Below are 11,680 nucleotides of genomic sequence, written 5' to 3'. Positions count from 1 at the left end.
CTTTTACTTTGTAAAAGTGCTGTGCGTCACAGGGCAACCATGGGTCCTGTGATCCATCCTGCCCAGCCCCACAGCACGGGGCTCAGCTGTGACCCAGGAGCAGCCACCATCCTGTCCATGGCAGGGTGACCCTGCGCATGCCATCGTGCCCTCCACCAGGCCATGGAAACTGCATTTTCTTCTTCCCCCCCCCATCCCCAGAATGATAAAAGACAGACTCCATCAAGTCAATAGAGATGCTCCTGTTTCAAGGTGTGCAGAAATTCCCACCCTGCAGTGGTTTGAACAAGGACTGGTGACACGAAACAAACGGGGCTGCAGAAAGCAGAAAGAAATTGGTCTGTGCTTTATGGGGCACATCCTGGAGCTCCTCTGAGATCCGAGTTCAGCACCAATGGGATCATGCAGAGAAATCCTTAAGTCCGAGTTCAAAAGTCGTTTCTTCAGTGACCAAAGGGAAGTGAGAGCGCATAAGGAGAGAATACCACTCCCAGGGCTCAACGCAGCCATTCCCCTGCAGCATTTGAAGCACGGACTCAGATGTGAATGATCCAAATCCTTTATTACAAGTTCTCACATCCATTATAAACCTTCACAAGTTTTTTTTTTTCTAACATATCCAATCAGAGCCGTGAGTCCCTTCTTCTCCTTCCAGAGGTGTCCTTGGTTCTCATGCTGTTGATCTGGCTCCACAGCTGCTGCTCTGAACAGCTTTTCTTGTATTCCCACATTCCCCCACGAGCCCAGCGCGGGGCAGGGCAGGATGGAGCAGGGGATGCTCCAAGGGACCACAGGAGAGGTAGAAGAAAGCTCCAGTGTGAGACCAGGGCCTTGTCGGCCCCCTGAGCAGAGAAACATGAGCAGGGCAGCTGGAGAGGCTGCGTCCTCATTGACACTCCTGGGCTGAGCCTTCAGCCTTCTGAAGGGCTCCAGCCATGCACCATCGTTCTCTGTAGGATTGTCCTTCAGGTGTGCAGCCGTGGGGGAGTCGTGCAGGATCAGGGTCCAACCCGTCCACACTCCGCTCCTGGCACAACCATCTCCATCCTCACCCATCTGCAGCCCTTCCCCACCCCACTGCAGAGCAAAGTGGGTACCCAGGGAAGAGCAGAGGGTCAGCAGACGTTGCAGTTGGGATTCAGAGATCTTTGCAGGGAAGCTCAGGGTGAGCCAGGTCAGATGCGCAGCTCCGGCTGCTGCACAAACAAAAGAGAGTGGATTTCAGAGTCTTGCTGCCAAAATGCTCCCCAAGAACAGCAGGGGATGCCCAGCGCCAGGGAAGAGGGGACCCTGCATGGGGATATCCCAGAGAGCGGGCAGGGGACAGACTAAGACAGCAAGGTGAGAGGAAGGCACTGAGGGACCAGAAAGCTGCAAGATCCCCTCTGCCCTCTTCGCCCTCCAGGCTCCTGGCCCCACTCAGTGCAAACCCACCCAGGCCCAGGGATGACAAGTCAACACAGGGCACTCTCACCTCCTGCAGGATCTGGGGAGCACCAAGCCCGAGGCTCACCTGGAGGCAGTGAAGATGTGCTTGGAGTTGGTGCAGATGGCGTTGATGGGGCTGCCCTTTGATCTCCCCAACTGGGCCGAAGTTATCCATGTTCCAGACTTTGATCACGCCTCCTTGGTACGCACTCAACAACATGGGGCAGCCAGGGATGAAGGCCAGGGTACAGACCCAATCTTTGTGTGCTCTTGGGATTTGCTGTAGGTACATGGCAGAGCAGAGATCACAATCAGCCTCATGCACTCAGCTGCAGGGCTGCAGATCATCCACTGCTGCCCCAGAGTCAATCCAAATCACCAAGCTGGACGCAAGACTTGGGGCCTGAATCCTCTTCTCAGAGAGTAACATAGCAACTGATGCTCCAAGCCTATGTCCCAAGGGGAAGTGGCAGTTCTGGGTGCCCTTCAGTACACACCCATAGGCACACAGAGCCACTTGGCACACACACTGCCAGATCCCCAGGCTGCCTTTCCAGGATAGCAGGACCTAGACCAGGTCCCTCAGCCTTCCTCCTTCCACACTTCCACATACCCTCGATCACAATTCCACATACCCTCTATTACACTTCCACATACCCTCAGTTACACTTTCTTATACCATCAGAACAGTTTGTCCCATTCAAACACCTTTAATACCATATAACGTTCCCTTAGCAATCCGTATTGTTCAGTTATAAACAAAAAGTTACTTTCTCTTTAACCCTTTTTCCTTTGTACATGATTCCACTATTTATACCCTCAATTAATGATTCATACTGCATGTGATGTTATGATGTGGAATATGGACAGCAACAGCACAAAACCATGACACAGTGTTACTGACCCAACAGGCTCCGACCTTAGAGCCGCTCAGGGCTTTGCTAGCAGATCTCAGCAAGGAGGCTCCCACCTCCATCTTCGGCACTCCATGGGAAGATTGTCGGGGTCACTGAGCTGCAGCAATACAACAGGGCTGGCAAAAATGTTCTTGGTTGGTGTGAGAGAACCTGAGCTGGGGCTCATCCAAGGAGATTCAGCGATCACAGCTTCTAGTCCTGCACTTCACACATAGCTCCAGGCAACAGCAAATTAACTGTCCCTAAACACTGCAAAAAGAGGATGGATCCAATTGGATGGCCCCTGAGATAGACAAAACTCAACACCCAACACAAAACACAGTCCTTTCACCTGCTGGTCAGCAAACAACAGAGCACAACACACACCAGCATCCAGGACTCGTGCAAAAAAAAAAGAAAAAGAAATTGCTAGATGGTGTTTCTCAGAAACACAGAAGCACAAGCCAACTGGAAGATAGCTGCAATTATTCTTGAAAACAATGTCCTTTGTTATCTTGATGTGGCCAGTGTTGAGCGAAGCAAACAAAGTCAACCCGATTTTCTTACATTCAGATTAATCTGCAAGGCACAAAGTAATAAAGGTATCATTTTTATTAATAAACTGAGTGTTAGCAGCTGTCAGAAGAATGAATGTGTCACACACAGAGGTAAACTCCCACAGCAAAACTAGATGTAACATTTCCTATCTGTGTTTCATCCTCACAGGAAAAGCCTTTCTTCGCAAGATCTCCTGGAAGAGAGATGGTAAGAGACATGAAAACTGAAGGATCCGAGCACAGCTCTCCAGTAGCTCCCTCTGTACGTAGATGGTCGCAGAGACAAAAGGTCAAGTCCACTTTTGGAGGGAGCTTGGTGATGTTTACCACTAACGTTACACCACCTTCAGGTAAGTCTGCTCGCTTTCACATCCTTACAAAAGTGCATGAAATGGATCAGCATCCGCTTCTTTGGTTGACTGTTGCTTTTACTCTGAGGTCAAGTGATACAGGCTTTGCTGGTGATCTTCTCTACTCTATTGCTGTGGGTTTTTAAAATTACTATTTTTCCGCTTCAAAACATGCAACTTTGGCACTGTTTTCCCATTTCCAACAATGCAGTGAAATCCCGGTCTCATTTGGATGACAATAAGATGAACCACACTGCATTCTGAAGAGTACAAAACATGCTTGCTCTCTCCTTGGTTCTTGTGCACGGGGACACTAACACCAATTCAGTTCAAAGGAGAAATTTCCTCCAGTGACTCTTGTCCCCATGTCTTCCTTCATCTTCCATTATTTTGTTGTTGTGTTGCTGTTATTAGTAGTATTAGAAACAGTATTGTTGTTAATGAAGAGTCTAATGTCATCAAAGAAAGTTTGCAGAATCCTTTCTAATCCGGTTTTGAATTGCAAACTCAAAAGCAAAGATCTTGAATTCTGGATTCCTGGCTCTCCAAGACATAGGCAAAGAAAATGTGTTTCTTTGTCTTTTTCCACATGACACTTATGTCCAGGCACACAGCACTATAAGCAAGCAGGAGCTTTGCTGCCCAGCATTCCGGCTTTGCAAAAGCTAGAATAAACCACAACTTTTCTGCTTGCTTGTTTAAGTTCCAAGAACTCATATGAGGAGTTACAATTTAGTCAGTGTAATTATGATCAGTTCTGCATCTGTGTGCATACGTGCTGCTCTCTAGTGGTCATATTCTCCAGATCTTCCTTCCAAAGGCTTTCAATTGTGCTTTTCAATTTAATTAATCGCTAACTACAGACCCAGTTCTAACCAGCTTGGTTCCTGTTCTTTCTTCCAAGATGTCTGCCTCCAAGGCTCCCGCTGTTGTTCAGGGGGTCTGTCTTGCGTGACAGGAACACATGTCCCAGCAACGTTGCTGTACAGGTGTCCTAGCAACGTTAATGAACAAGAATTATCCCTCAGAAGGCTACGCAGGACCAGCGGAAAAGTGCTGGGAGCCTTCTCCGTGCTGGTGCCGCCTTCTGCCTTTGGTGTCTCAGCTTCTGGATGGTCTCAGATGCCATAGAACAGACTGTCAGATGGGGGTCATCTTCCAAAGGCTGAAGGGCTGCAACAGAAGGAAACAGAGCAGAGATGGGACCCCCAGTCTACAGAGAGCCACCAGCTTCCACTCTGGGCCTTGCCAGCCCCACTCCTTCCTTTTCCTGGCCAGGAGGAGCACAGGAGACTGACGGGTCAGTGGAAGACACTGCTCAGGACTGCCATGAATGCTCCTCTGCCCCTGCAGCATTTCCTTGCAGCAGGGCAAAGCACAGCTGCATGCTGCCCAGCTCTGCCCCCAGCCCCAACACACACAGCACTGCCCTCACTCACCACTGCAGAGTTCATTCAGCATCTCCTCACTCTGCTCCCTGGCGTGCTTCCCAATCAGCCCTAGGGAAAGAGCTCTGTCAGACACCCACTCCCCAACATGCTGCCAGAAGCTCAGACCCCAACCCCGCCAGCCCAGCTGCTTCCCCTTCCATGCTGCAGGCAGGGACGGCACCTGAGGGGGGACCTGAGCAAGGCACCCACTGTGGCTACCGGCATGGGCAGGCTGTACCTGGGGGCTTCAGGGCTGTGCCTTCCTGCCAGGGCAGGGCCCAAAGAGGGACGCAGGGGTTGGGCTCACCAATGAATCTGACAGCCTCGCATCGCAAGGAGGCCTGAGAATCCTCCAGGTATGGCAGGCTCTGCTGCAGGTACCCTTCCACTCCCTTTCTGTCCTGCTGCAGCTGAAGAAGAGAACAAGAGCATGGGGCTTGCAGAGCAGCCACAGCTGCTGCTGCAACCCCTCCTCCAGCATCCCCTTTCCCCCAGCAAAAAGGTGGGGGCTGTGAGATTGTCCTCACCAAACACTTCATGATCCCCACTGTGTTCTTCTGCTGGGTCTGCTGCTTGAGCTCCTTCCACTTCAGGAACTTTGCACAGGACACAAGGGCTTCCCCAGATGCCTGCAGAACAACAGATGCAGGGACATGGCACCACACACACAGACACACATCCCAGTGTCTGAATGCTTGCTGAACTTGCTCTCAATTGCACATCACAGCTGAACTGTCAGCACACCACTGCCTGCACACTGCTCAGCTCTGAAATTCGTACCTGTGCTACGCTCAGGGTCTCGTCACTCATGTGAAAGAGCAGAGGGTGCAGGGCCCTGCGCACGATCTTCTTCATGCTTCCCTTCTGAGACCACAGCACAGCATCCATCACATCCATGAAGAGGCGGATGGAACCTTCTCGCACTTCAGATGATGCCTGAGGGAGAACAGGAGGACCTCAGACCTCAGCAGCACACTGTCACTGCCCATGGTGAGCATGAGTGTAGGCTGAGCCCCAGCACAGGGGCCTGACATCACCAAGAACAACCAAGCTGCACTAGCAGGGACACGGCCAGCAGTGCTACAGAGCCCACAGGACATGTCATTCCTGAGAGCCCAGAGAAGGAAAGAAAGGAGAAGACGCTCCTGTCAAGCACCCACCCGCAGAGCTCAGCCTCCCACAACAGACTTACGTGATTAAAAAGAGGCAGGATCTTCTCAGCCAGCTCCAGAGCAAACGGACTGGCACGCCTCTTCCCCAGATGGTGCATTGCATTCCTGAAGATATTCAGCACCTTCACAGTAATGGCTGTGTTGGCAAACAGCAGGTTCTCCATGACGCCTGGAAGCAGGGCCCGGATTTCAATTGCCTGTACAAAACACACAATTTCCTTTCCATCAGGAGGACAGATGCCAAGGCACAGTGTTGCCCATTGCCCCAGCGCCAGGCTGTCAACATGAGGCCTTCGTTTGACAAGGTCCTGCTCACCGTCTCAGGTCTATCAGACAGCAGCACGAGACGTCTGAGCACCAGCCAGAGCACTGGCAGGCTTTCCACATTCAGAAGCTTCTGGAGCAGTGCTGGCTTACACAGCTCCTTCACCAGCTCTTCAGTGGGAGGCATCGCCTGAAACCAACACAGCAGTGAGAGGCAGGCAGAGGCAGCAGGACATCCTGCACCCTGCAGCTCCTGGCTGCTCTGGCAGCTCAAGGCAGGGCACTAGGGAGACACAGCCCAGCCTGAGCTACCAGTGCTCTGTAGGAGAGCACGGTGCATTGTCCAGTAACTCACAGTCAAGCGAAGGAGGCCCAACTCCTCTGTGCTGATGCTCAATATCTCACACAGCTGTTGGTCCTGTAGAACACTGCTGAGCTCATCCCAGATCCGCTTGGATGCTTCCAGCAGGGTCAGCACACTCTTCAGTATGTCCAGGGTAGTGCTATAAACAGAGAGCAATGCTGCGTCAGCAGGGCTGCCTTAGCCACAGCACCATGGCTCAGGCAGGAGCCTGATGGGGGGCTCTGGGCTGCCATGGTTGGTATTGGCTGCTGCAGCCCTGAGCTTCCCACCAGCACTGGAAAGCACAGTGGGATGGAGGGCCTGCTCCTTGGGATGTCCTGCAGCTTTCCTTGGCTCTGGCAGCCAGACCATTTCTGAGCCCTGCTCTTCACATGGAACAAATGTGTGGGGCTGTCTGGGCTGATAACCTGTCATTCTGTGGGAGGTCGGTCAACACACTCCTCAGCACATCCCTGGGAAACTGGACGGTCAGCATATCCAGCACTGAGAGCAGGATCTGCTGAACTGATGTGCTCTGGATCTTCAGGTTGGCGTGGATGAATCCCAGAATCTCTGGCACCTGTTGTGAGAACACAGGGAGACTGCTGCTGCCACTGGACTGCAGCCATTTGCCTCCCAGGCTGTGTTATTACTGCCCTTCCCACAGCTCATTGCTGCCTTCAAATGGCTTCAGTTCCCAAGAGCTGTGGCGGGCAGGGTTGCCTCACTCTGCTTACATCCATCAGCCAGGTGCCAGGGTTTCTCCGAAGCACATCCAGCATAGTCTCAGCCCACTTCTTCTCATCAAAACCATAGTCCCCAATGATCTTCTCCAGGGTTACAAGGGCAATGTCTGTCCTCTGAGAAGGGGCAAGGTTTTTTCCAAGGGGCTGCAGTAAGAAGGAAAAAAGGAGGGAAGGCATGTTAAACAGAATGAGAGAATAGCATCTGGAGCAGGATGAGCACAGGCAAAAGGAAGGATAAAGACCCTCCCTTCATGTCAAAAGCATTCTGAGGGTTCACACCTGAGCCGCAGCTTTTCTCACAGGTACACAATTTTCATGTCTCCTTACCTGCTGCCAGAAACTGCTGGTCATGAAGCCACTAAGCTTCGAGATGCGCCCCAAAGCCCTCTCACACACAGCCTGTGTCTTGGAGATGCTGAAAGGCAGCAGCACCTGTGAGGAGAGGAGCTGCTGGTTAGCCTGGGAGCTGCTGATGCCCACTGCAGGTCTGCTGAGCTCCTAGCTGGAATCACAGCATCCATCCAGGCTTCCCCTGAGCTTAAGCCAAGCCCATCATGGGGCTACTGCCGCCAGGGTCCCTTGCTGGCTCCAACTACTGCCAGTGCCGTTTCCATGGAGTGGGATAAACTACTAGAAGGGAGCTGTGGGGGCAGAACTTCACAATAGACAGACCTCCAAGATTCCCTGCAGCCGACTCTTGACACTGGCAATGGGACAGACATCTAGCACAATCTGCAGCATGTCGTCCATAGCTTCCAGGGTCTGTAAAGAGAACAGTGGGTTGTGGAAGTCTTTCAGGGTTCCCTTTCATACCCAGTAGACTGCTGTGAACCCCTCTGGCTGCCAAGGAAGGATACCCACAGATCTGTGCACAGGGGCACCCTGCAAGGCTGCTGCACTCAGAGCAGGCTACAACACAGGGTGTTTGCCAAGCCCAAGGCAAGAGTGAGAGGGGTGAGGGCAAGCAAGGCTGCTACCTTGTCCCACAAACATCTTGACAGATCTCTGGACACAAGTAATGCAAGCGGCAGCCCAGAGGCATGGGGTCAACAGTAGACTGCCCAGTACATACCTGGTTGTAGAGGGAAATGTTCAAGGCCCTGGCTGGAGGAAGATAGAAGACGATGCTGCAGCACACCTTGAAGAGATGGAGTATTTCTTCCTCTGTAACTGCATTAACTGTGCTGCAATTAGAGAGACACTGATGCTAGGAGCGGTGCCTGGGTGCTGAGGCAGGGCTGGAACAGGTCCTCCCCTGGGCAAGGCTCCCTGAGAGGGATGGGGAGCCCTGCCAGGAGGTGCCTCCTCCCCTACGGGGCTGCTCTGTGTCAGAGGACAGTCCTGATGTCACCAGCTTTGGGGCGAGGGCCAAGACTTAGTGGGGAGCTGCATCAGGGCTACCAGGATGGTGCCTGGGGGATGTGCTGGCAAAAGCAGGGGCTGGGCAGGTACCTCAAGGCAGCAATGGTGTTCATGCAGCAGTATCTCAGGCCGGTGCTCAGCTGCTCCATGGGCTCCTCACGCAACAGAACCTGCAAAGCACAATCAGGATGGCACCTGGCAGCTGCCAGCACCCAGCAACAGCAAACCTGCCACCGGCCGCTAGGGCCTGAGTCGCCCCAGTGGCCCTTGACAAACACTGGCACACTGGTGCTGCTGTCCACCTCCACTGCTGAGCTCTCAGCAGCACCTGGAGTCCCATCTGGAGCACTTGGGTGTCTGTGCATCATTTCCCTGCCTCCCTCTCTCCCTGTCCTGTCCTTCTCACAGGGTGCAGCTACCTGGGTGCCATGTCCCCTCACCTCAATCTTCTTGCACTGATTTTTCAGCAAGCAGAAGATATCATGGCTCAGTGTGAGGCTCGTCTGTCCAGCCATGCTGCACAGTATACAAATGGAATTGAGGAACTGCAGCTTCTGCACCAGATCCTGGCAAGCACACAGAGACCGAGGAGTGTGAGTGGGGACAGCCATGGCCAGGGGGACCAGGCGTTGAGGGGTGTGGAGCAGCACAGGACAGCTGCAGGACAGCAGCAGCTCTGCCCGGCCATCAGCCCTCCTGCAGCCTGAAGGCAGAGCCAGAGGGACCGTCTGGAGATGCAGGTATAGCCACGATGGAGATGGCTGCTCTTACCATTTCCATGCTGATGGTGTTGGCTTGGATGAAGTCCACTGCCTCCTGTTCCACATCAGACAGAGGCAGCAATTCAGCATCTGAGCAAGGAGAGAGAGCAGTGCTATAGAGGGGCCAAAGGCAGGCGGGAGCAGAAGGAGCTCTGCCCTCTCCGGCCCTGGGCTCGCTCCCCTGGCACAGTCTGCCCGTGACAAGGGTTCCTGGTGTGGAGCAGGGGGCACTCGCTGCCCCAGCCCTGCCCACCCCGCTTTAGAACCTCACTCACCAGCATGCAGAGGCATCACCTCCATAACTTGGTAGGGCTCCGCTGCAGATCTTCTGTCCTGGGGAGCCCCACTCTCCTCCCCGGCCATGCACGCGACGCCCATCACAGCAGCTGTGACGTGCTGGAACAGAACGGAAACACATTTCTGTTTTCTGTATTCACACAGCACAGTATGGGTACAATTCGTCAGAACTACCCTCGCATACCCTGCGGCAAAACCATGTGCAGGGACAAAACGTGGCACGTACCTGGCAATGAGATCACTTCAAGCTATCTGCAGCAGTTCCTTGTCGCTTTGCTCAGATGGAATGAGAGCAAAAGCTGCACCGAGGCAGTGGGCGGAGGGTGAGGAGAGGAGAGAGAAAGAGCAGGTCAGTGAGCAGGGCTAAGACATCCATGGAATAACACACACAGCACAACCGTCCCATCCACTTGCTGCAAGACATGCTGAGTCTCAGGCTACGTGATGCCTGTCCACCCAGCAACTTCACGATGCTTCCAAAATTGAGCAAAGAAGACAATGGAAGAAGCACGGGACAGGTGCCACCTTTACAGATACCCCCTTTGGAACGTGTGTACTGAGGGAAAATTACGTCTGATGGTCAAGAGTAAGCAATACGGTGCTGTGAGCTCCGACAGCCAGCAGTTCTCAACACCTCACTGCCCACCCATCCATCCCATGCTGGTTCAGCTTACCTACAAGCTGCTGCGCACGACGTTGTGAAGAAAAAGGCACAAAAGTCACTAACTAAAGTCACTAACTAACTAAAGTCACTAACTAACTAAAGTCACTAACTAACTAACGACTCTAAGTAATGACACTAACTAACGGCACTAACTAAAAGCACTAACTAACAGCACTAAAGGCACAAGAACAACAAGACAACCAACCACTCCGACCACTAGCTCACCCACAAGGGAACACAGAATGCACCGCTCCTCCCCTCATTCCAGACGCTTATGACATCACCAACGGCCAACAGCCTGGTCCACCATGACCCCCCACAAGGCGGGGAGCCAAGACCACGTGGTCACATCTGATTCCAACACGGCACCACAACATTCCAGGACTCAGTGTGGGCTTGGAATTCTATCCTGGTGTGGCAGCGCAATGGGAGGTGTTAGGGCACAGCTGAAGAGCTGACAGACAACGGACGTTTCCAAAGGAGGGTGCCAGATTAACTCTCAGCATTCTCTTGCGGGGCTCTTAGGAATGCTTCAAACCCATTTTCACTGCCTAGCTCATTTCTAGAAAGTCCAGTTGAGAAATGCTCACTTTGTCTGGGGAACGCCTCAATGCATCATGAATTAAAAATAAAATAAAATGGGCACGCGACCCTATGAAACTTACCTCTCTGCTCTTGTTGTCAGCCAGACACCTCAGATGAGCATGACGTGTCCCTGCTCCTGAATGAAGATCCACCCAAGTCTGTGTTCCTCTCTGCTCCATCTCTGGGTCTAAAAGAAACACAGACAGAGATGATTGCAAGATCCTTTGTGCAGACGAAAGACACGGGTGCACACGAATTCTGATTAGCAAGAAATACTACAGTCCCAATGGACTGCTGTGGTAGTACTTGAATCCTCCTTTGGGGCTGGAGCTCAACAGGTCACACATCAGAAATAACACAAAGTGCATCTGGAAGACGTGTCTCAAAGCCCAGAAAATCCAACACGGGAGAGGGCTGGACAGTGGACCACAAGTGTCCATTTCCATTGCAGCTCCCTGTAGAGAACAGCACCAATCAGCAGGTGTGAGTCAATTCATTCACAAGCTGCACAATGATTCTGTTCTTTAAATGATAAAAATAACACACAAATCCTGACCAAAAAGTTGGGAGTTAATAACGACCAAAGAGGTTCCTGTTCCTACGCCTAATCCTCTCACCCCAACTCCTGGGTGATGCCCACAGGCTTCAAGACAGCTCTCAAATCCATTGAACTCCAGTCACAGAACTCCATCAAAAAGGATGTCACACATGTGACACTTACATACATTTTGCATCAGAAACAGTGACGCCAGCAGGGGCAGAGAGGTGACTGTCCCCCTGTACTCAGCACTGGTGAGGCCACAACTCGAATTCTCTGTCCAGTTT

At 52.5% G+C, this 11,680-nt stretch overlaps 1 protein-coding gene across 1 annotated transcript; it reads right to left on the bottom strand.

Annotated features, from left to right (window-relative positions):
- Nucleotides 1–545: 545 nt before the first annotated feature.
- On the bottom strand, nt 546–11,152 carry LOC146755531 (uncharacterized). Its single transcript, XM_085525427.1, has 21 exons — nt 10,936–11,152; nt 9,833–9,905; nt 9,585–9,705; nt 9,320–9,399; nt 8,989–9,114; nt 8,639–8,718; nt 8,259–8,370; nt 7,859–7,948; nt 7,514–7,618; nt 7,178–7,330; nt 6,869–7,020; nt 6,453–6,600; nt 6,150–6,287; nt 5,854–6,030; nt 5,442–5,597; nt 5,189–5,290; nt 4,969–5,071; nt 4,671–4,730; nt 2,677–4,404; nt 2,348–2,594; nt 546–1,708 (listed from the first exon to the last, which is right to left on the bottom strand). The coding sequence occupies exons 3-19, from the start codon at nt 9,685–9,687 to the stop codon at nt 4,256–4,258; spliced, it is 2,034 nt and encodes a 677-aa protein (XP_085381553.1). The 5' UTR covers nt 9,688–9,705; nt 9,833–9,905; nt 10,936–11,152; the 3' UTR covers nt 546–1,708; nt 2,348–2,594; nt 2,677–4,255.
- Between the last annotated feature and the right edge of the window lie 528 nt (nt 11,153–11,680).

The sequence above is a fragment of the Coturnix japonica genome, chromosome 32 (genome assembly GCF_054131305.1).
Source record: "Coturnix japonica strain WE chromosome 32, WE-NBRP24, whole genome shotgun sequence".
NCBI lineage: Eukaryota > Metazoa > Chordata > Aves > Galliformes > Phasianidae > Coturnix > Coturnix japonica.
Note: the sequence above shows the minus strand (reverse complement) of the source record. Positions and strands in the feature narration are given on the sequence as shown.